This window comes from Falco cherrug, chromosome 4, assembly GCF_023634085.1.
Source record: "Falco cherrug isolate bFalChe1 chromosome 4, bFalChe1.pri, whole genome shotgun sequence".
NCBI lineage: Eukaryota > Metazoa > Chordata > Aves > Falconiformes > Falconidae > Falco > Falco cherrug.
This window is the reverse complement of record NC_073700.1, coordinates 78496805-78520421: the sequence shown is the minus strand read 5'-3', so window position 1 is coordinate 78520421 and position 23617 is coordinate 78496805. Positions and strand designations below refer to the sequence as shown.

Genomic DNA, 23617 nt, shown 5'->3' with positions numbered 1-23617 from the left:
AAACCGTGCTGCTATGCTACACTGCTAGCATACAGGAGGGGTAAATGAAGACAGACATGAACTGTGTATGAGATAACTTATTTTATTTATTCAATTCTCAACTTAATTTTGATGCTAAAAATTGGTCAAAGGCACTTCAAAGAACGTATTTAAGAAACAAATCCTTATGGTGATCATTCCAGACAAGTCACCAACTTATATCTGCAATTAGGGACATGACTACTTACAATTGCAAAGTGAAACATTCACAGGTTTTAAGTGGCATGTACTGTCCAGCAGCAATATTCCATTCTTTTAGAGCATTAATAACATTTGTGGATTGTTTTAAATACAATATGGTAAAACAAAGCAAATTACACTTTTGGAGTTCCACAGAAGCTTTTCTTGACAGAAAAGGGACAAAACCGCCTTTCCGAGTGGTCCTGTACTGACAGATCTATTTTCATCTGTACAAGCACTATAACATCAGCAGCAGGCACATCAGAGAAACAACCCGCACTTTTCTGTCGCACGAAGATAACACGCCCTGCTTGGATAGCAAACTGTTTATAAGAGGTCTATCAGCTACACACTAAAATTTTTATTTCTGGAAGTGTAACAGAACAAACAGCAACATGTGAAGAAGAAGTGATTTTTAATGTATACCCCCCGAAGCAAAACAAAGAAAGTGTCCTTAAAGGCAAAAGATACCGGGAAAGGAACTTCCACAAAATGAGAAATGGTGCCAACATCACCAGCATTTAACCTCCTAAGTAAAGCCAATACAGACTGCACAAAGGAATTGGGAGTAAAAGAAGATTAAAATTGGTTTGGGGTTTTTTTTCTCCTTTCAGAGAAAGAGTAATACTATCCTCTAGTTAAGAATGGTGATCAGAAGGTAACTCTTTGCCATTTTCATTCTTTCTGAACTTAAAAAAAATAAAAATCCACTTACCACAAGGTTAAAATGTTACTCAGTTACACTAAGTGACATTCCCACATCCAAGTGCAAACAACTGATGCCTAGTAATTTCAAGAAAACTAGTTCAAAATTTTTAGATGGGTCACTTAAATCACTACAGTGCCAATGGAAGCTTTTAGGTTTTATATAATTAAGAAGCCTCTTTTAGAAACAAAACAACACAAAGCAGTAAATCTGTACAGCCTAAGAGAGCCTCTGTTGCTGTGCTTCGGAACGGTCTATCCACCTGAAATACGGTAGCCTCCCTGGGCTGCAGAAATACTCAAACTCAATAAATACTTTCTCATAGCACAAAGACCTGAGAGTGAAATAACAAACTACTAGTAGTGTAATATTGTACGTGAAAATTATACTGTTCACATTCCAGCGTTGTCTACTGAAACTTTTGAAGGTTGTAAGATACAAACCAATTATTTCAGAGGTATCAGCTCATTGTTACGGCAATACAATTCAACAGAGAACAACAGTCCTCTGTTATAATCACAGAATGTAAAAACCAATCTTTTTCTAGCTTGTCTGGAAGGAGGGAAAAAAATAAAGAAAATCTTTGCCATGCTGTTAGAAAGGCAGAAGAAATAGATTCAGAGGCCTAAGTGCAAGGACACTTTAAAACAAAGGATGGACGTTTGAAGAAAAGGCTACACTTATTTCTCCAGATAGGCCACCTATTTATGACAATGTAGTATGTTCTTAGCTTTACTCCCTCAAGAAATGGAACACATTAATTTATTTCTCCATTCCCTCTGAGGTCCTGCATGTTTTGTGGAAAGGGACATTCCTGCCTCGCTCTGCTAAATTTCAAGCCCCAGGCAGGCAGCAGATGAGACTTAGAACTTCTGCTAAGAAAAGGGTTCACCATGAGCTCAGCAGCAGCTGGTTTAACTTGCCACCTCAGCCACCAACCTGTGTGGAGCTCAAACATCTCGCTGCCTGCTTCCTTTTGTCCACTCGAGATTTATGCATGACAAAACTGAAGACCCAAAGACAGGATAGCAAGGAACATGAAGAGGAAATGACGCTTCACAGGGCAGCACAGGGCAAACACTGGACACAAATCTGCAGAAAATATGCAAGATTAGTTCTGCCTGTTGTGGCAGAAAATCTTTAAATCCCCACGGATGAACTGAGGAAGAAAGTAGTGATAAAGGAACAGCATAGTTGCGCATGGGCTGAATTTACAAAGAGATTAAGTTGGGATCTTGATTTCATTTTATAACTTCCTTAAGCATTCCAGAAAATTTTAATCACATGTTGGAACAATGCCACTGCAGTTCTCAATACCATATAGATTTCACAATTTTATGGGATAAACACTTAGCTCACGTAATGATGCACCTCTCAACACGGTACCATCCGCTCTCCCTCTGGACAAGCGTGCCTGACTACAGCAAACTGCAGACTTCTTCCTTTTTAAACAAATGCAGTTACAATTTTTTACTTAAGTCAACATACAATAAAGCTCGTGTCCCTTTCAATGTTTCAGAGGCAGTCTTGCTCATAAAAGACTAACAGATTTAACCATGCAGGAGCTATTTGTTTAACTAATACTTATGTATGAACCCCGCCTATATTCAAGGCAGGGAAGATGTATGTAATATTTGAACTCCATGAGGTATTTCAGTAATTGTCATCATGCTGCAGAGCAATGGTCAGAAAGGAAGTCATAACTCGCTACTGCTGGACAAGAGATAGAACCCCAATCTGTACAAGAACTATCTTTGGGAAAAAAAAATCCAGTACTTTATGGTAACATCCTCTTCCAGGAACATCCTGAAGGACAGCAGTAGTAAGTAAGGCTGTCTGCTACCAGTATGTGCCCTTTCCAAAACAATGACTGGAGGTAATTAGGTTATGTCCAAATTCATCAATATGATGAAGGTGAAAAGTGATAAAAAGATGAAAAAACTTTTGTTAAGTGTGGAATAAAGACACACGACATGTCAAACTTAATCCCATCTCCCATGCTGCTATTCACTCCATTTTAAAAAGAGAAAATCACAACGTTTTATGTTAACTATATAAAACATAGGCTTGGCCTCTAAAAATTTTTCAGTAATTAACACACCTATTTTGTCCCACACCAAGAAAGTGTTTTCAGTTAAGAGGCAGAGATACTCATAAAGTAGTGGAGAAAGTAATGCACTTCGAAAGATTCCTGCATTCAGGCTGGCTTACCTGAATAACTACATACTTCAGCTTCAAAAAGAGTGAAATAAGGATCATTTAACACTTTGTTCTGAAAAGGTAACAAGGAGCAGACACAGAAGAAATTCTCTACAGGGCGGCGGGGGACAGGGAACGGAACGTTCATGAAAGCGAAATTAAGTACTTCAGCCACATAAACTAGAAGCGTAGGGAAACAGTCAAATTGGCTTCGCTGCAGCTTTAAAATAGGACTGGTTTGTATCTGTAAAATTTTAATGAATAAGGTAACGCCACAATTAAAGCAATGTTAAAATTAAATGGCAACAAGCTATAATACTGGCTGAAACCAAGTTATTGTAATGTAACTTTGGTAAGATATTATACTTTCTGTTTTACCTGGAAGGTGTGATGGAAGAGAGACTTGTATTTTGAAAAGCATCTACCTTATTTTATGCTGAAAAATTCTGAGATTTTTATATCCATTCAACCAATAGGATAAGTTAATACAAAAAACCAACACCACAAAAAAAAAAAGCCACAGGTAAATGTCTTGCATCACCTCAGCAATTTAAACAACAGTAACTATTTCTGGATTTCTCCCCTAAAACAGTAGTGATCCAACTTCATATTGTTTTGTACAAGAGAGACTTAATTTTTTTTTAAATAATTCATAGCAATGAATTCCATTTCTGAAACAATTCAGATTAATCTTTTGGGTGGATCCCTGCCTATTCACAATAACCAGTCTGTCATTAAGATTAAGGCAAAGTAGACTTGACCGTTTTCATGCCTCTCTGAGAATGCTAGAGAAAGCCATCATGAAGTATTTGATTGTGCAGCACCTGATTTCTAACATTAGAACTGACCTAACAGAACAATTGGAAGGAAATAAGAGGAGAACAGAAAAAGGAACAGAAATACTGTATGATTACCTTTGAACCTGTCCACTACGTTTTTTATACAAATTCTTCCAGATATTAGTGTACCAGAACCACCTCCTATTTCATAGCTTTAGGGCCTCAGATCTTCATGAGCAGGGCTGCAAGGTCACACTATCCCAGTCAGAGCCAGCACCAGACTATTTTACACAGACAGTGACAGGAAGTACTGCCAACATGATTTTTCAAATAACTGCTATGAGTCATTTTAGTCCACAAGCTTCATGCAGGAGTTTGAGAAGACTCTTATTCATTGTACTGGCTTCTTCTTGTTTTCTTCAAAATTCAATTAATTCTCAGAGATTTTTTGCTTTAGCTTTTGTTTGTCTTCCAGTGCTTCATTTTTGCTCTGCTCTTCCAGACTCTTTGTCAAATCAGGATTGTACCGATACAAATACCCATATGGACGGAGATGATAAATCAAATATTCCAAATGATACATAGTCATGGAGTCAACGTAGTGGAATGAAACTGCTAGATCAGAGCAGCATCCAGGACCCTAAAATACAAAACAATTCAAAATAATCAGCAAGAAATGCAAAGCATGCCGTGGATTAAAGATCCAGGAAGAATTCAAACACATACCTGACTTCACGGTAAGAAGTTTGCTATCAGCCATACATATACTTCAAAACTTATGTTTTGCTTGCCTAGTAATATCAGACATATGTGCCAAAGCATCTTTCCAAAATAAAGTTGGACAAAGCCTATTGCTTCTGTAATCAACCCAGCGAAAAAGCTAGCTGCCCTCAATGTCAGAGGGATTTTGCTTTTTTTTATGTCAGTTTTGAAAGAAAACCAAGCAGCAGCAAGAAGGTCTAAACGCATTGTGTTTATATATGTAACAATACATGCTTGTTACTCATGACAGCATCCACCCATAGTATATAAACCAAATGTGTGTGCACATGCACCTGTGTGTGTTCACACATTACAGTTCAGTAAAATTATCAGTATCTAACTTCCTACATACACAAAGTTGTAAAAAATAAATTTTGGAACTTTTTTTAAAAGCTTATTACTTTCATGGATGTTACCAAGCATTTTTAAGAGCTAAAAGATCATTAACATTTGTTACAACTTGTATTTTCTATCTCAAATTCAGCTTTGAGAACACTTTTCTGGAATATAGTTTTGAGGGAGGGGTTTTCACCAGATTTGGTTACAGAGCCGCTAATATTCCAACTCTAATTGGAACTAAGATTAAGTATTTAAAGACACTGACGACAACAACTATTATATAATTGTTACTCGTTCAATCATTACTAAGCTTGATCAATATAGCTTGTTTTTGATACCAGACAATGTAGTCTCTATCCAAACAAAGCGTGATAGGACAAGATCAAATAAGTGATTTCCATTATGGATCCCCACCACCACTACATCAGCTACAGATGGAACTGCCCACAGCTCCTAAAAAAGCAGCCACATCACAGATTATACAATTGACGAAGTTTACAATGCGTAATGCTTTCAGATCACTTAAATTTCAAGTAGCACCCTGCTCCCCCATTCCATCCCTTCTCTTTTCTTTCTTCCTTTTTTTTTTTTTCTTTTTTTTTTTAAACCAGAGATTTCAGATGTGGAACACAAAGAACAATCTGAAGTTCTTGCAGTAAGAATGTTTCAGCTTGTAAAAGCAATTTTTGTTGCTACTAAAAAGAATTAAAAAGAAAAAAAAAAGTTTTGCCAGCTCTCATGCTTCCCTCCACTTCTGCAGAAGGGATATAAGAGTCCAGTAATAGTACACAAGGAAATCTAATCGTGTTTCCTTGTTTGAGTCATGCTTTTATTTCATTTCTAGGCAGCATTCATTCTTCTGTAATATTTTCAATGGAATTCATTTCATGTACACTTTAACAACCTTCAACAAAAAAGTGAGTGCAAGGCAGCTACCAGTGTTCAAGCCAGGTAACACTGCATACAGTTATCAGTGATAAGAGAAGTGTATTGCAGCACATCTACCTCCATTTGAAGTGAAAATGTCCAGCAGGCAGTACGGTCTCATCTACCGTTACCCAGCAGCCCCTCCAGTAACTTGGGAATCTCTTAGACAATGGTAACCAACTATCATGAGCAAGTCTCAAAATCTGTTCTATTTCTATAGGTTTTATGCAAAGTTTGCTGTTGGGTAGAAGATAAAAGTGTGTCAGTGCCACTTTTCCTTTCAGTAGGCTTTAATGTAACTAAGCTATACTGTTTGACCTGGCTCAGTACAGTGGGCACACAAACCTTGGAATGAATCACGCTGATCTCTGTTCTCACTGCACACTAGTAGTTGGATGGCTGCAGCACCGTGTGAGAGAGAGGAGGGAACAAAACAAAACAACTTTGCAAGGAAGGTAGTAGTGGTGACACTAGACAAGCTTGTCAGAAAGGTTTCATCATTTTTTGCTGGCCACAGAACACAGCAAAACAGCAATAATTAAGACTAATTAGCTCTTCTGGAACATTAAGTTATTAGCATCAATTTTTAGTTGATCAGTGTATTTAACATCTACACAGGTGTTATCACGGGATATCACAATAAAACCATCTTTTCTAAACCGTACTGAGCTGCTATTAAACTGCTAATTCACACATCATACACACGGTAAGATGTACTTCATCAAATGGGTTCCTAAGGACTCACCTCTACAGCTGGGTAATAATTGTAATTCCAGTACCAGAATGTTTTTGGTAGGTATCCTCTGATTAAGTGATGTTCTGGAACGAAGGGATGAAAGGTTTCTCTGCCACTTGTATCCCTAGAATCTCCTGCTTCCACATTAATGATCTCCATGCATTTTCCTAATGCTAGGTCTTCGATAGAGGAACTGTGAGAGCATTTGTTTGTTTTAAATGCAGCAACAAATCTCTTCAGAGCTTCTTTGCTCAGAACATATCCTGCTCCTCCACTCATGTAGCCCTGTTTCACATATGGCTTAAACCTTCTTCCAAAGTATATTGGTTGTTCAGGACTGTATTTTGAAAGAAGCCACCTCAAATTGTCCAATATAACATATGTATCATCATCTGCTTTCATAAACCAATCAGCATCATCAAAATAATGGTCATATACGTACTGAAAAGCTTTAATAGTCTTCCAGTACAGTTGGTCCCTGCCTTCTTTGGTTTCTAGCCCCACAGTTGGGAAGTCTTTATTTTCCTCAGAGCTCATAAAAAGTATTTTATTACAACGTTGGGCCCAAGTGGCCTTAACATGCTTGGCTTTCTTTTCTAGATTTTGAGGACCAGTCATGACCCAACACAGTATTTTCACCTTCTGATACAGTCCCTCTGCAATATTTTTATTCTCATCTAAAAAAAAAAAAAAGAAAAAAAAAGGAAAGTTCCAAACAAGTATTAGACTTGATTGTAAAACAAGCTAAGAGCAACCTCCCCCCAGACATGTTTCTAGATCAGAAAAGACATACAGAGAGAAAAAGAGGCATTTGCTTATCAATGTACCAGTTAATGAAATTAATGTTAGATTTGGGAAGAAAACAAACAAGACCCCTAAAACCAAGAACCTAAAATTTTTAAAGCTACTTCCATTTAACAGGATAAAGGACAGCATATGAGCCACATCAAAATGAGTATTTGTTCAGGGAACTGTGGCTTTAGAAAACCTTGATTAGTACATAAAAACTGTTTGGAGGTAACCTCTTTATGGTTGTTGAAGGACTAATAAAAATCAAAAAGCTGAATATTTTTGCCATTCACAATGAGCACAACGATTACAACACAAAAAGGTCAAAAAGTAATAGGCTTTGTTACATATATTCATATGAATCAACAAAACCTAACAAATGTTTCTAAAACGGCCATATATTTTTGAAGGAAAAAGCAGATGGCAAGCCAGAAAGAAAGAATTTATCATCAAATCAAGTTAAATCTTATTTGTAAAAAAATCAGATTAAATAAATTAGGATGCTATGAAACTAGTATTATTGTTGTGCCAAAATGTTTTTATTTGCAGACAATACAACAGAATAGACACAGTCATCTCAGCTGCATAACAGTGTTTTCCACGCTGCCAAAGCATTCATTTCCCTCAAAGAAACATTTTCATTTGATATATTAACTCATGTAAAAGAATATTCAGTGGAGAACGAGGTCTGTATAACTGGTCCTAAAATAATACTGCTTATAATTCATGCAACAACAGATCAGATTTCTTTGTAACAATGTTCTACAATTACATGTGAAACACTCATAAACTTGTCTTACAAAGTTTGCAGATTAAATACTTTGAAATAGCAAATTACTTATTATCGTAGTCTTCAGCAAATGCATTATACTGCATTTTTTCTCATCCAGACTGTCCCAACACAGGCACTATCTGTATTTAGAATGAACTCACTTAATGAGATGCCTCAAATGTAAATGTATGCCTGAAACATTGGAAGGGTCTACCTTCTCTGCAAAAAACAAACAAAACAAAGTGCAACAGAATTTGCCTGTTTTGTGACTGCAAACAGCAAACAGCAACCTGTGTTTGGACTGCTGCATAAACCAGCTTGGCAAACAATGCCCATAGTGACCCCCTCTGCCCCCTCGGCTCACCCCAATTCCAAGTTTTACTAATAATTTCAAAAAGTTAATTTCTTTTTTTATTTTTTTTAGCTGTATCTAAGAGGCTAGATCAAAAGTTAGAAGTTGTCCAAAATTAGTTTCTTAAAGCTAAAAAACAGTTCAGTCACGTCTAAAATGCTAGCAAGTATATCTGCTTAGCAAAACCCTCATTTAATGTCAATAGTTTATGTGTGAAGATCCTGCTCCACAAAAGTCTGGATACACACGTTTGTTCAACAGCTGGGCTCTAAGGAAAAAAATCACTACTGTAAATAATGTAAACAAAGAAAACCACCATTCAGTAGACCTCAGGAGAACACTTATTCAGATGTAACCTGAACATGGGGAAAGTGAAAAAAAAAAGGATTCATACAAATTCTTGCCAGTGAAGAAAGCAACATTTTGCAACGCATGAAAAGGAAGCATATTATATAATTAGTCAGGCATAACAAAATACCTTTATGCTGTCCAGAGTCTGCATTGAAATTCATTTGTCCTTGCAGCTGATTGTTATCAATATCTGCTGAGTGTTGACCATGTGGATCATTGTGAAGGACATGAGGCTGGATCTTAACCTGTTCTTCTAGTATAATGCTAAACAGAAGATAGCACACAAAAAATCCTATTGCTGATCCAAAAGTGAAGGTTAGAAGGTTCATCAAAGACTTAGAAGAGGCCATCTCCTGAAGGTAATACACTGTCAAAAACAAATGAAAAATACATTAAGCTTAAAGCCACTTAATGCAGAAATCAAATCTAAAACTATAGCAAGAAATCAAGGACTAAATCTCTGGAACTAGAGATCTCAGTTCTATCTGAGTTTCAGCTCCCCTGGGTTTGCATGGAAGTTTAAGTACAAGAGCAATGCAAAAAGTCATATAAAATTCTACAACCACTGATAAATTTAGAACAAAGAGCCTATCGTATATCCTTTAGCTTAAAATTATAAAAGACAGTCAAAAATCACAATAGTGATTGTATATATAAAAAACATTCATTATATTAATACAATATTTATACAAGAACGTATACAAAGTGCAATACCTTAAACATATAATTGTAATGTATGTTCACTTCTTTATTCTTTTCATTCCAAGAAATCTGTGCTTTAAAAGGTAATACCCAAGTATTTTATGAAGCTAAAAGATGGTGATCAAAGGCAATCTACAGGTCAAGATAGAATACAGGCCTGAGATGTACTTAAACTCCAGGAGTAAGCATATTATAGGAATTCTTTAACAGATGTCAAACGTAAGCAGATTCTGAAGTGGTATAAAAGCAAATCTACTCTCAAAATAGGGCATTTTCCTTCCAATTCTAGGAAATACTGAAGACAGACTTTCAGAAGGAAGCGTAAGACGACATTCTGCATTTTCATACAGAACCACCCATTTTTAAAAGGCATTTGGAGGAAGAAGACAAAACACATCAGACTCAAGGCCTCTTCTACGTATCAAAACCCTTGTATTCCAGTAATAAATAAAAAAATACACCACCTCACTTCAGCCACACCCTTGCTCCTCAAAAACTAAAGGACTTGGCTGACCATTTTTACAAAATTAAAATGAAATCAGCATCCACGCCTGCATAAAGTGAGCTTTATAAATCCAAAACAAGTGTGAATTTGTATATATTAAACACTTGCAAACCAATTTCAGGCTGTTGAGGCCTGAGGCTTTTTCGTCTTTGCAAAGGACTGAGATATTTTCTAACAGTTCACGACTAAACTACAAAAACGTTGACTGGTTAATATATACTGGATTTAAGCCAGAGCCTTACAAACAAGTTGATGATGTTCCCTCCATCGGGATCATTTTTAATGCCCATGGGCAGAACTCTAGTTAGTTAGGGAGCCAAAAAAAGAAAATTATGGAATGTACAGAGCATCAATGAAAACCATCGATCGGAAAAGAGCTACAGCCCCTAAAACAACTCATTTAGCCTGCAACCACTTATGTCATTGGCTGTGCAGAGTCTATTGGAAAAAGACTGTCCCCAAGCAAGCTGCATGAATCACTTTGCAGAAACACACCCTCCAAATACCAGCTTTCTGTCTGTCTGAGTGCTCTCCTGAACGGAAAGCAGAGAGGACAGGATGCAGGCATGCACGTTGTTAGGTTGGCAATTTCAGAAATCATCACATTTACTGCACCCATGCAAATCTAGATAATTTGGGAGCAAAGCAGCTCTTAAGATGTTTTTCTTTCCACACTGCTAGAAAAGGGAAAGAAAACTGGAAGCACAACTCGAAGCACAAAATAAAAATCAAGAAACTTAAAAGGTTGCAACAAATTCACATAATTATAACTGTGGTTGGTAAGGAGTTGTAGTTCTTTAAAACGAAAAAGAACACTATACACCTTTTTTTATTCATATGCTGTCTTCCCTCAGTTCAGTACCACATCTTGGTGCAGACTAATGACTGCCTTTTGACATGACATCCTAAAGTATAAAATTGACTATATCACCATTTGTGATGCAGGCCTTGAAAAACACATTTGGTTCCCTGCTTTATTTTTATTGTCTTATATGCCAGTAACTTGGGAAGAAAACATGAGGACCTAGATCAGGTGCCTTAAAAAAAAAAAAAAAAAAAAAAAGGCACAACCCCAGAGCATTTAAGGATTTAAGGACAAGGCTACCCGTAGAAGCAGCACTAAAATTATTATTTTTGTATTCACCTTCCCCATCTATCACCACAATGTCCCCTCAAAATGTGCAAAGGGAGAGGGCCAGAATAAAACAATGCTTTCTGTCAGTATATTAAAAGGTGAAAAAAATAATAATCCATGCATGCACATGACATAGCTATAGCACCTTCTAGAAAAAGTCTCCATTGCTCTATTTCTCAATATTAAGTGTCTCTCTGCCATACAATTTCAGTTATCTGCTCTAACAGCTGTTAAAATTACTCTTGCTTGGAGAGAAAAAAGGAAAATTACTTGAAAATATCTGCTACTTATTAAACTATGGAATTATACTAAATTACATAACTAAAAAACCAAAGTGTATTGGAAATATTAAAAGATAAAAAAGTACATTCATCACATTTGGAAATCAGAAGTTGATTTGAAGTATTCCATGAGCATAGAGGATTTCTGGGAGCAGGCAGAGACAAATGCTGAAGCTGTACTTCATATTTGATATGAAATGCCTTTAGTTAGTTTCCATTCTAAAATAATCTGCTCACCATTCTTTCAATTTTTTTATCAACAGACTGGACCACTACTACATACATGTGCATTCATATGTTTATAAACTCCAACAGTAAACAGGACGGAAAACTTCACTTTTTCTATTATCTTTATATTTGACTATATAAATAGAGTCTTAACTTGCCAGCAAAAAATAACTGAATGCTGTAGCATTAGACTAGAACCAGAAAATGTCTAAAAGGGAAGTCAGTTATTATGATAAGTATCTACACTGAGACTCTTTATTGACATTCTTTTCTATACGGGGATTTATTCAGGGGCAAGACATGCAAAACATTTAAGTGTTCAAGGCCAGTTTGGATGAGGCTTTGAGCAACCTGATCTACTGAAAGACACCCCTGCTCACGGCAGGGAGTTGGACTAGAAGATCTTTAGAAGGTTCCTTCCAACCCAAACCACTCTGTCACACTATGATTCTATGACATACAAGAGGGAAAAGGTAAGTAAAAAACCTATCAGGTCACTACAAGATCCCCATTTTTATTTTGATCTCTATTTTTACTATTCTTGAGTTAAAAACCAGACACTATTAAAATAAATATCTACAACAAAAGCCTATGTTTAAACTTAATATATGCTCCACTACCCTATTACGGCAGCTTAAACAAATATACCTAAATAGATACTCACATAGGTAGCCCTATTCATATCAACCACACCAAGAAATGTTTTGAAATTCTATCACAACAGCCATTGTAGATTTGGCTCCAAATTTAAGTTTTGTGAGTCAACAACTTCTGCATCTTCAAGCTTACAGAAAAAGTGATTTTTCTGTATTAAGGGCTGCTGAACCTGGCAACAGAACAGAGACAAGGCTGCTGCAACTCCATGTCCCCAGGTTCTGCCAGTGACAAGGCTGAGGATGTATTCCCATAATTGCACATGCAAACATGCATATACATGTGGCTGACCATACAGATCGATGCAGCTAAAAACTGTTCGTGCAAATACAAACACAGTCTGGCTGTATGCTGCTCCTCTCCCTTGCAGACCAGGACAAAAGTCTGTTAGTGAGGAATATACACACACACACACAATGTGGATCCCTCCAGTAACTGGCCTCAGACACTCAATCTATCCAGGAACCAATCCTGAATCCTCAGCTTCCCAGAGTCCCACTCCAGTTGCTGGTACAGACCTCCTCACCAGAGACACACACATGCAGATCCCCACAGGCATACCATGATCCCCCACTCAATGGCCTTAAGACATTCAGTCCACTCAGTAACCGACCCTTGGACCCCCAGCAGTTGCCTTGCTCAGACACAGATGCAAATGAGCCTCCAAACCAAATCCCAGATCTTGCAGTCCCTCCAGTAGCCGGCTTGGACATCCTGGACTCTCGTAATGCGAAACTGAAGATCCTCTGATCTCATTAGTACCTGCCCCACCCTTAGAGCTGCCTCAAAAGCCCTGCCTAAAACCCAAGCCTCTTACCCTACTTACTGGCTAACCCTGCATGATACTCACTAGCAACTGCACACTGGCATACTTGCCAAGACTACAAACGCACTCCAGTCTCCCCAGTTCCCGGCACTCCAGACACAAGCCTCTGTGACTTACAGGCCCCACTCTGGTTGCTGGCATTTGGACTCCCACTCACTCCAGTCCCTCCAGTTGCTGGCACGACAGACGGAGAGAGGTCCCTCTAACCTATGGTACCACTCCAGCTGCTGGCACTTAAGACATCAGTATGCACACATTAACATAGCAGTCATCTCATCCAGGAAAACAGAAATGCAGTTTAATGAGAAAAAGAGGGCAGGCTGTGGTAACCTGGCACAGGGCATGGCCAAACATACTGACCAGCCACTTGTTTACAATTGACCAAGCCCCTTATCCCCTTACCCTTCTGTCTTCCCCTACTTGTTCCTCCTCAAACCACCTTGTTCCCTTTAGTCTCTTCCCTAAGCATCCCATAATAAGTTTTGTATAGTCAGAAGACGCTCTTCTCCCGCATTTTGTAGGCAGTTACCCCCCTCAATCCTCCAGAGCCTTCCTGTTGACTTATCTTGATGTGAGTCACACCCGGGCAACGGTGCCAATGACCCTCCAGTGACAGAGCTGGCGGCTGCTTCCTCTGATGAGATTCATGCCCCCCGCCCCCCCTGCCCCCATTGTGTGGTCCTGGTGATGATGAGCCTCTTAACATCTTAATCTAAAATACATTTCCCACTTTGCTAACTGTTCCAACGAGATTAAAATCACCTTCCTAAACCAAAGTAATCTCAGTGAATCCCCATGCAATAGGAATATACGATACTGAAGCTTGCCCCATGCCCACTCCTAAAAAAACCAACCAACCAAACAAAAAAAGCTTTAAATTTAATACTTCTAAGCAAACTCAGACTGTGTAAGTTTTTGAACTTGTTTCAAGAGGAAACACGTTCAACAAAAAAACCCACAAACAAATCTGGGATTTTGAAACTTACAGAACGTGGGACATAACTCCTAGATATTTTTATACAAGTTTTTCTCAGTATCATTCCATAATCACTTTAAGATTTGATAAATTAACTATGAGAAATATGGCTAGCCTACACATACAGCTGGTTCTTCCTTGTATCCCTTACTGAAGAAGTGAGGGGGAAGCTCTGAGGCGTCAGCATGAAACCGAACATAAACGTTCCTTGAGAGCTGCATAATTAGCAATGAAATTGATCTCTACTACCACGTCCTTAACAGTCAAGCAACACGTCAGAATAATTCCAGTCAAAACACAGAAAACTTAAATCAGCTGTGCAATGCCCAAGAAAGGTCTTCTGCTCAAAGTCCCATTATTTCTACAAGCTTTATACATACACATTCATATGCTTCTAAAATGAAGCATGTGCACAAGCTGCACATTGACTAATATTGCCTGCATCAACAATTACTAGGAAACCGCGGCAGTTCACATCAACTAAGCACAGATTATATTTTTCACCTTCGAAAACATTTTGTGTTTTTTAAAAAAAACTAATCTGATGTTCTAAGCATTTCTTTGGAGAGGAGCTTTTCCCATCAACAACTCTTGGTTGGTCTGTCAAAAACCACAGACGACAAAAGCGGGGTATTTGGGTGCAGGCGGCCAGTAACAGCACTGAAAGAAGATGTGCAACAACCCCGCAGCACAGGTGAGACGGCAGAGAGAGCTCCTTCCTCATTCCCACAGCGGACACCCTCCCACAGCAACAGGTCACCCTGCCCAGCGCCCGGCCCCCCAGCCCGCTGCTCACCCAGCCCGCGCTGCACGGAACTGCGCCGTCGGCCCAGGAAGTCCCCGTTACACGGAGCAGGCGGCGGACGGCTGGGAGCAGCCGGCCGCTCCCGCCCCGCAAGGCACCTCGCTCCCTCCCCCGGGGCTCCGAGGGACTCGCTGGCTTCCAAGGAGACCCCTCCCTCGGAGCCCCCCCGCCCCGGGCTGCCAGGCACCTGCCGTCCCCGCAACCGCGGCTCCTGCGCGCACCCCCCCCGCCGCCACCGCCGGGGTGAAACGCACCGCCCCGGCCACCACCTCCCGCCCCGTCACGGCGGGCAGGCACCTTCCGCACCTTCCCTCACGCCGCCTCCCCGGCCAGGGCGCTGCCTTCAGAGGCCTGCCCGCCGGCCTGCCCACGGCGACGGCGCGGCCCGGGACCCGCCGCCGCCCCCCCCAGCGCCGCTCGCCCGCGCGGCCGGGCCGGGTCGCCCCCTCCCCTCACCTCGCCGCCCGGCGGGGGCCCGGCGCGCGCTCAGCCGCGCGGCCCGCAGGCAGCCGTTGGCCGCGCGCAGGGGAGGCCGCCGCCAGAACCCGCCGCCCCGCGCCGCCGCCGCCGCCGGCACCATCCCGCTGCCCCCGCGCTGCGCACCCCCGAGCGGGGGGGCGGCCGGCCCGGCCCCGCCGCCCGCTCATTGGGCGGCCGGTGCCGGGGGGCGTGGCCGGCCCCCGGCGCACGCAGTTAACCCCTGCCCGCCGCGCGGGCCCCGCCGCGTGGCAGCTCGCTCGTTCCCCCTCGTGCTCTCTCGCGCGCGCGGCGTCGGCACCGGGCGCGGCCCGGTAGAGGGAGCGCGCTCCCCCCCCAGCAGCTCTGTCCCCCGCGCGGGGATCGCGCGTGGGGACGGGAGCCCGGCCCGCCTTCCCCCTCCGCCCCCGCCGCCGGCAGCGCCGCCACGTCGCCGGGCCGGGCGGCGGGCAGAGCCTGCGCCTGCCCTGCGGGGAGGGTGAGGGCGGGCGCCCCTGGCCGGGGCCGCTGCCGCAGCCGCAGAGTGAGGGCGGGGGCCGCCTTGCCTGCCGTGCTCGGCGGCGCGGTCAGGGCTCTGGGGCGTGAGGGCGGAAAAACAGCACCGGGCGGGAAGCGAGGAGCATGCGGGGGCACGGGAGAGGCGGGAGAGCGTCACCTCCGTTTGACTACCCAAAGGTTTGCAGCGGCGGGGGTGTCCTGGTCTCCTCAGGCAGCCCTGGGCAGGGAGCGCCGCGGGCAGCCTGTACCCGCCCTCCCGCCGCGTTACCTGGCCCCGGGCCGTGCCGGGGAGCAGCGGTGCCGTGTGCTCAGGCCGGGCTGCGGAGCTCCGCTGGCTTGCGGCCCCTCATTCCCTTCCCTGCAGCCGGTCTGGAGCCGCTGCACTTCCAAAATGCCATTAGGCAACTGCAAGGGACGTTGCTAGGTAACCGAGCCCTCTGAAATCGTTTCTTATCTCCCTGGCTAAAGCTGCCTACCTTTTTCACATCTCTGACGTTTCTCTCTTGATATCTTTCCTCAGGAAAAATCTATTAAATATGAAGAGCGATTGTAGATTTAAAAGGTGTAACGGAAAGATAGCATTTTGCAAACAGCGGGGAGTTAATGGAGCTCCACAGTTAATAGGTACAAGGTTTTTGGGTTGTTTTTTTTTTAATAGGACTGGGGTGCAGGTGTGTGCAAACGGGCACCGGCCCATGCTGAGGGCCACTAGTGTGCCTGTAAATGAAGGTCACTGGATACGCACTGCTCTTGACATCGACTATATCACCTCCCTCCCTGTGGTTCTCAGCCCTTCCTCCAGCCTGTCCAGGGTTCAGTCCAAACCACAGCTTTTCTTCTTCATAGCTATAGAATTGCGCGTTTGCTTTCTGCCTCCTCTCTCTCCTAAACCATTACTCGCTCGGGGGTGTCTCATTTCTCCTCTACTTTCAGGCTTTTTTCTCCAGCCCATCGGGTCATTTAGGAGATGCTGGCTTTTGTATTGGCTTAAGAAACTGTCATATCCCACGTGGCTCCAGGTCGTATTTTCTCATTCCTGCCTAATCCCACAGTTTGCTGTCCCCTTAAAATAAAAATTACAAACAACTTGGTGAGTGGTATCTCCTTGAGCTAGTTTCATCATAGAAGAAGGTGCAGAAGTGAACATACTGGTTGAAGGGGGGAAGTTTGAGTGTTTGGCATTAAGAAATTAAACTATAACCAGTAACAAAGACAATAGAAATTGCAAAGGCTGTTGAAAAAAAAAAAATAAAGTTTTCTGTCTTATCGTTAACACCACCACCCCCCCCCCCCCCCCCAAAAAAAAAAATTTCATAGGAGTTCTGTCCACCCATGTCCAGGGCATGCCTTAAAATTCTGAAATAGATTAAGTGAAGTTTTCAAAATGTCTCATATTGCAGATAATGCAGCATAGTTAAGTTGAACGTAAGATTTAATTTTGCTTGGTGAACTCTTAAGATTAGTCGTGCGTCATGGGAGTTCTACTATCAAGGACTGTGGCCCATGTATAGTACATATGTATATGTGTATATGCATGAAGTGCTACACTTTTTCATACTGATGTGTTCATTGAGCCGTTTTACTTTTTGTTAGGCTAGTTTGAAATGAAAATTTCAAAGAGAAAGAAGGAGGAATGTATGGTAATTTAACAAACATCAATCACGGCTTGCCTATTAATACTTGTGTAAAGTTTGCTTTAACAAATGTGACTGGATTGGCCACGTTGTAATAGCTGTTTAACATTTTATGGAGACATTTACATACCACCGTACAAGCAAGTGTTTTTTATACTCACGCATAGATGAGCAATCTGTGGCAGTTCAAAGTAAGGAAACGAGCCCCTCTGAGGTCTTGCATGTGTGGTGGTAGCCAGCACACTTCCACACCTTCTGCTGTGCAGTGAACTGTCTCTGGATGCCTATGCAGAGGCAAAGGTCATTTTCTTGCCTGGGTTGGAAAGTGGGAGCAGGCCTGGTGTCCTCTCTTACTTGCAGGGCGTGTAGATCTGCTTGACCACAGTCCCTTTCTATATAGATGTGCTAGTTCTACATGAGACTCTCCTCTGCTACTGACAAAGCCCAGCAGTGATGGGGGGACACTGGTGTCATGGTAATATGGCAATGAGATTCACACCACTTACCTTCTGGTGTGTGTGGCTAGGAACAAATGAAAGGTGAATTAAATTTTTAGGAGTTTAATTTAAAAGAAAATAAATCCCTTTGGTCTTCATGTCAGTATATACAAAAGAATGTGATCTTTCCCTGCTTAGGAGGGCTAGCTGTATTCAACATCAAGACTGTTTCCTGCATACTTCCAAAAGGTGCAGGGCAAAAGCAGGGTAGCAGGCCCTGAATCCCTTTACTCATCACTAGGTAGGTCGTCATGAGCTACTTGGGTGGGCATCTTCACCCCTAAGCCCTCTGAAGAGCCCTCCAGAGTACATACCTACCATAAAAGCCCACTTACAGATCAGCTGCTGATCTCAGCTCTCTTCGTTTCCAAGCGCAGGAGTCTGAGGATACAAGTTTCTAAATCAGCTGACACAAAGTTAAGGTGGAAAACGCAACAGCTGTTGTAGGCTATGCAATTTGGCAAGGCACTGCCTACGCACATAGGATTTAAATATTTAATTGCATATCTAATAAATATCTGTGGTGAAACTGTGTTTTCCTTCTGTAAGCAGCTTTCTACACGCTAATGGCTGACAAGGAACCAGCTTTACCAGATCAGCTTCTACATACTTCCATTGAAATCTATTTTGTTTTAACATTTTGTTCAATTATAAATGGTCATATCTTGACTTCGTTTATGCCATTGCTTTTATGGATCATCAGCAAGACCATGAAAATATATATTAATTCTGTATATTTTGACTGAATATAATAAAATAATTCTGTATATTTTGACTGAAAGCTACTTCTGTATTCTCTGTTCACTATTTAGTCAAACAGACAACCAGATTAAATGTAATGCCTTGTTAGCGTAATATTATAAAAAATCCCACTAACCTGACTGTTCCGATTCAGTGAGGCCATTCCTCTCTAAAGAACCTGTTCCCCATTCTGTGTCAACTGATGAACCCACAAATTGTAGCTGCAGGCACACTGGACCACATCAAGTACTAGAATTATCCATGCCTACTCTAATTCCTAGAGCAGAACAAAGGCCTTTTGGAAAGTGGAGTTTCAATTTACCACCAAATGATCTTAAAGGTCTTTTCCAACCTAAGCGATTCTGTGATTCCACCATACCTTTGTCCGCTTGACATGAGACGGGACACACTGATTTGCTGCTGCGGTGTCCTGGAACAGTCAGAACCATATATGGAACTGTAAAACTAGTTTAACTTATTTACTGTAATCTGATTACTGTGTGAGATGAAGCAGATTATAATAAAGAAGTAAGAGGGTTCTCCATGCTGAGGTACATGACCCCACCTTCCTTTTACCCATAAGGTCACCAGCTGGCTGAAAGTTTGTTATATCCTGTTATGATACGGAACTTTACTCACTGTATTTCTTGCACAAACAATAGTGGAATTGCCATGTAATAATACACATTACTGATCTGTGAAGCTAGAAGTACTGTCTGCATTTAAACAAAGTACAATCTACACTGCTATTCATGTTAACCAGATCTGCTTGCAACAAATAATTGACTTAAAAGAAACCATTGTGAACTTACAGATTAGTATTCAGAGTGTGCCAAAAACTTGAGTGATACATTTTGAGTGGCTGAATAAGGAATTAATCACTGGATCTTGCTAAAAATGAGGAATTTTAAAGAACACTTTTAAAATGATTGAAGTAAAGGGGCTTTGTTCGTTATCAGAATCAAAGAATATTAAATGTCTTTGTATTTTGATTGCAAATATCAGGCAAAATGTAATAAGCTATCATTCTGGAAATTCTGCAAGAAAAACACCTCTCAGTGTTTCCATCGTGCTTACAGACCTTCCTCAAAGCCTACTTCAGAATGCTCTGGACTACATCCATATTTCTATGGATGAAACAGTGCCAGGTACCATTCTTTGACGTAATAGTTTTAAGATTTTTCAGTTCAAAGTAAATCGAGGGCTGTGTTGTAGCCCACCAGAATGAGATTTTCCTATCACAAAACTGAGAGAATGACACTAATTTTCAGTGCTGTGGAACACGGTGGGAAGCACACAGGAGCACTGATGGGTTAGGAAGTCTGCTGGGATTCCCTTGGAGGGCTGCACTGTGGATGGACTGAAACTTCAGTCTTGTCCGTACTGCTCTTTAGAAATAGCTCCTGGCAAGCGTTACCCCGTAAACCTCGCCCAGAGATTTTCTCAAGGAGTGCTGTTCGGCATGGATATAAATCCCACTGACGAGTGTGCTGATAATCAGTCAGCCTCCCGTACTTGAATTTATTTACTTTCTGGACCTGATTTATTTATAGAAATGGCCTCACAAAACGTGCTTTAAGCACTTAAGAAAAATGTCTCTGCATGTATTCTTGTTACTGATGCATTTCTCTACAGATAAGTATATTTCCGTCTATTTTGCAGATGCAGGCAACTTAAAAGTTAGCCAGGGCAAGTGCAAATATTTTCTCTGTCAAATCCTACAATAATAATAATAAAATAATGAATTCTGTAATAATAAAATCTCTAATTAAAAGAGATGCATTTCACAACAGCTTGAGATGTAGCCAACACTTGCGAGTACATTCTTTTGCTTGCCTATCTTGTAGCTGTTCCTGGCAAAAGCAAAGGGGTTCAGGAGATTGTCCTATGCTAAAAGGAGATTCAAAGTAATGCTGCTATGAAGTATCATTCTTGTATAATTGTATTTCTATGAGAGCTGATAGAAGATTTTAGTTGGCTCATCTTTCTTTTCTTTTTTAAGAAAACCACAAAAAAACCACTTAATAAAAATGTTGGAATTCATATTGGAAATTATCCTGTTAAATTACTAGAAATACCCACGTTATTATCTGGCATCTGTGATAAGAGATGAGATACTGTTTGATAAGAGTTCGAATGCAACTAACTCTTCTTCCACTTTGCTGTCATTGTTTTAATTCTTTTAATCCTTTTGAATTGATACTGCATTTTGAGTTCCTTTAGCATTGGTTTCCTTCTCTTTTTGGTTTTCTTTTTCTAATGAGGAAGAATTCCTTCTCTTTGTATATAAAGAGACAAAGCTATTTTTAAAAAGTCTGTTGTTAGAATTTCTAGCTAGGGAAGAATAGGGAGGAAAGACATTCCTTTTTATTGTTTATATGACAGCAGCAACAACAACAGAGGTTTACCTCTGTACAGAATTCAGAATTAATTCCTAGGGAAAAAAGCAGAATAGGTAGCTATAATGAAGAAACAAGGTGATCATTTGAAGGGTTCAGTACTGCTTGATTTAACAGAATCAGTAAGACACCAATACGTACTGTGAAGGGAGCTCTATTTTAGTGTGTACTTCTGTGAGAAAATGGGAAAAATTACTTTCACTATTATTTTTTTTTCTTTTATAGAACGGCTTAGTGGATGTGGTAGTGCAGTTGTTTATTTTCCACCCTGCAAAGCGTTACAATTGCTAGTCTAGATATTTCATTGCAGACCTTTGTTTATTTATTCTACACCTCTGTTTCTGGTAACAATACTAGCAGGGTGAGTTTCTCATTTTGAGGTTAATAGCTCGACCTAGTGATGGGAACAAGCAGCTGCAGTCAGAGGTTTTAGAATAGTTTCTCAGTCTTTTATAAACCAAAGACCTTTCTTAAAAAAACCAATGAACCTCATGCAGTGTTCAATATTTTTTATTCTTCTTCCTTTATTGTTCTTAAGTGTATTTAGGAGAGCATATATGTGCATGTAAGCACGTTTCACTGGACACTTTTTACGTCTTCTGGACACAAATCAAAATTAAATACCGTGCTTTAAAAAATTTGACAGCTGAAGTGTGTCAAAATAACTTGATTAGAATTATGTCCAGTTGTTCCAGCTGAAAAATACACTCCAATTTATTTTACGTCTCTGTTATGTATGTTCAAACATGAATTTAGCTGTTACATCTTTATACCAGCTAACCATGTCTTGCAGCAGAATTTAGCTGTATTCTAGATGAAAAAGGATCTTGTTGGTATTAAACAAAACATCTGTTGAACTGGGCAAAATCTCACAATGAGCGAGTTACAATGAAAAAGTGAACTGAAGATTGTAATTTGCAGTTAATCCTGCTATATTGACTACAAGTTAGTTTAAATGCTAATTCAGCCGACACCTAATCTTTCTTACTGCATGAAAAAGAACCAGAATTTAAAGTAGTTCTACCATTACCCCTCTAAAAACTCCATAGAGAATTATTCCGCTTTACATTATAGAATCAATATGAGACTACTAATTTTTCTTTCTTATTCTGCAAGTGGTTAAAAAAGCATATGTAATAGTTCTTTGGTTTTGTGGTTTGTTTCCCTCTCCCACTCCCCAGGAAGAGAATAAATTACGCTGGATTCCTTCTCATTAGCCAAGACTACTATTCAGTTAAAGTCAGCAATGTTTCATTCTTCTGTGGTCTTGGGCTTGCTGACAATAGAGCCATTGGTATGCCATATGCCATGCCTGCAATGCGCACTGTATGGCCAACAGCTCTTTCAACAATCCTTTCTCGTCTGTGCTGAGAAACACAGGGGATAATGGAAAGGCTGGGATGTTAAAAAAAGGATGCATCAGCAGTGCAAAACACTTCGTCTTTCGTGCAGACAATAACAAATAACCTTACTTTGTGTCCTCTCTCACTGCTGCACTAGATATGCCTTCCTAGTACTTTACTGAAGTTCTGAATGCCCGGGCTCTAGAAAAGATTTTCTTTTACCACTTCAGTGCTGTGACCTCTAACTCTGAGGTCAAAGCAAGTCTTATTCGTTTTGAAGCTTAACATTATTAAGCAGAAGGAAAAGAAAAAGGATTAAATAAGAGAGGCTATAGCAATAGGAACTCCCAGTGGGGGAGACAACTACTTTCTATACTAGGAAAGAGTGGATTTTGTCTGGAGGAGAGACAGGTAGTCTGCATATCCTTTAAATGTCTTCCAAAGGAAAAGAAAATAACAGAGGGGAAAAAAAAGAAAAATAAATATATTCAGAATTACAGGGATTACAGTATGGTTCTGCCTGAGATCTTGAGTGCAAAAACTCCGACTTTAAGAGCACATTGTGTTACAATTTTCCTGGGGAAGGGAAAGCAAAATAGGAAAAGGTGATTGCTCTCTGCATATGAATGTCCCTGACATACAACCATATGTTTCAGATGTGGGGTGTGTTACCAGAACACCTGGCACTACAACTGTTGCCTGGTGAATGTACATGCATCCAACACACCTTTATATTTGCAAAGATAACCAGGGTATGAAATATATTATTTATGTGACTCCGTCAGTAGAAACAACCTTCTGCTTTCAGGCTCAGTCCTCGTCCTAGAAAATACACCAGGCTGCTTCCAGAAAGAGCATTTGCCACTTCATTTTCTGTTATTGCTACAATGCTGGATCATGGAGCAATGTCTGTCTAAAGTCACTCTTCCCTGGCGGAAAAGAAGCCATACACTAACTCCCTGCCCCAAGAATGGCGTTAGAGTCT

At 40.8% G+C, this 23617-nt stretch overlaps 1 protein-coding gene across 4 annotated transcripts; it reads right to left on the bottom strand.

The window, feature by feature from the left end:
• Window positions 1–66: 66 nt before the first annotated feature.
• On the bottom strand, window positions 67–16381 carry C1GALT1 (core 1 synthase, glycoprotein-N-acetylgalactosamine 3-beta-galactosyltransferase 1). 4 transcript variants are annotated; one of them, XM_055708819.1, is made up of 4 exons: window positions 16287–16381; window positions 9059–9298; window positions 6677–7344; window positions 67–4543 (listed from the first exon to the last, which is right to left on the bottom strand). In XM_055708819.1, exons 2-4 carry the CDS (start codon window positions 9279–9281, stop codon window positions 4334–4336), a joined length of 1101 nt encoding a protein of 366 aa, XP_055564794.1. In that variant the 5' UTR covers window positions 9282–9298; window positions 16287–16381; the 3' UTR covers window positions 67–4333. The 4 variants fall into 4 exon arrangements, with proteins under 4 accessions (XP_055564794.1, XP_055564793.1, XP_005432165.1 ...); XM_055708818.1 differs by lacking the exon at window positions 16287–16381 and adding an exon at window positions 15500–15703; XM_005432108.4 differs by lacking the exon at window positions 16287–16381 and adding an exon at window positions 15035–15126.
• Window positions 16382–23617: the final 7236 nt, after the last annotated feature.

Bases quoted from the DNA above. Each gene is read 5' to 3' on its own strand.
- C1GALT1 (XM_055708818.1), bottom strand. From the start codon at position 15,623: ATGGTGCCGGCGGCGGCGGCGGCGCGGGGCGGCGGGTTCTGGCGGCGG. The intron at 9,299-15,499 runs GTGAGGGGAGGG...TGTTTTTGACAG, and splicing joins GGCCCCCGCCGGGCGGCGAG to TGTATTACCTTCAGGAGATG. The intron at 4,544-6,676 runs GTGAGTCCTTAG...TTTGTATTTTAG, and splicing joins ATTATTACCCAGCTGTAGAG to GGTCCTGGATGCTGCTCTGA.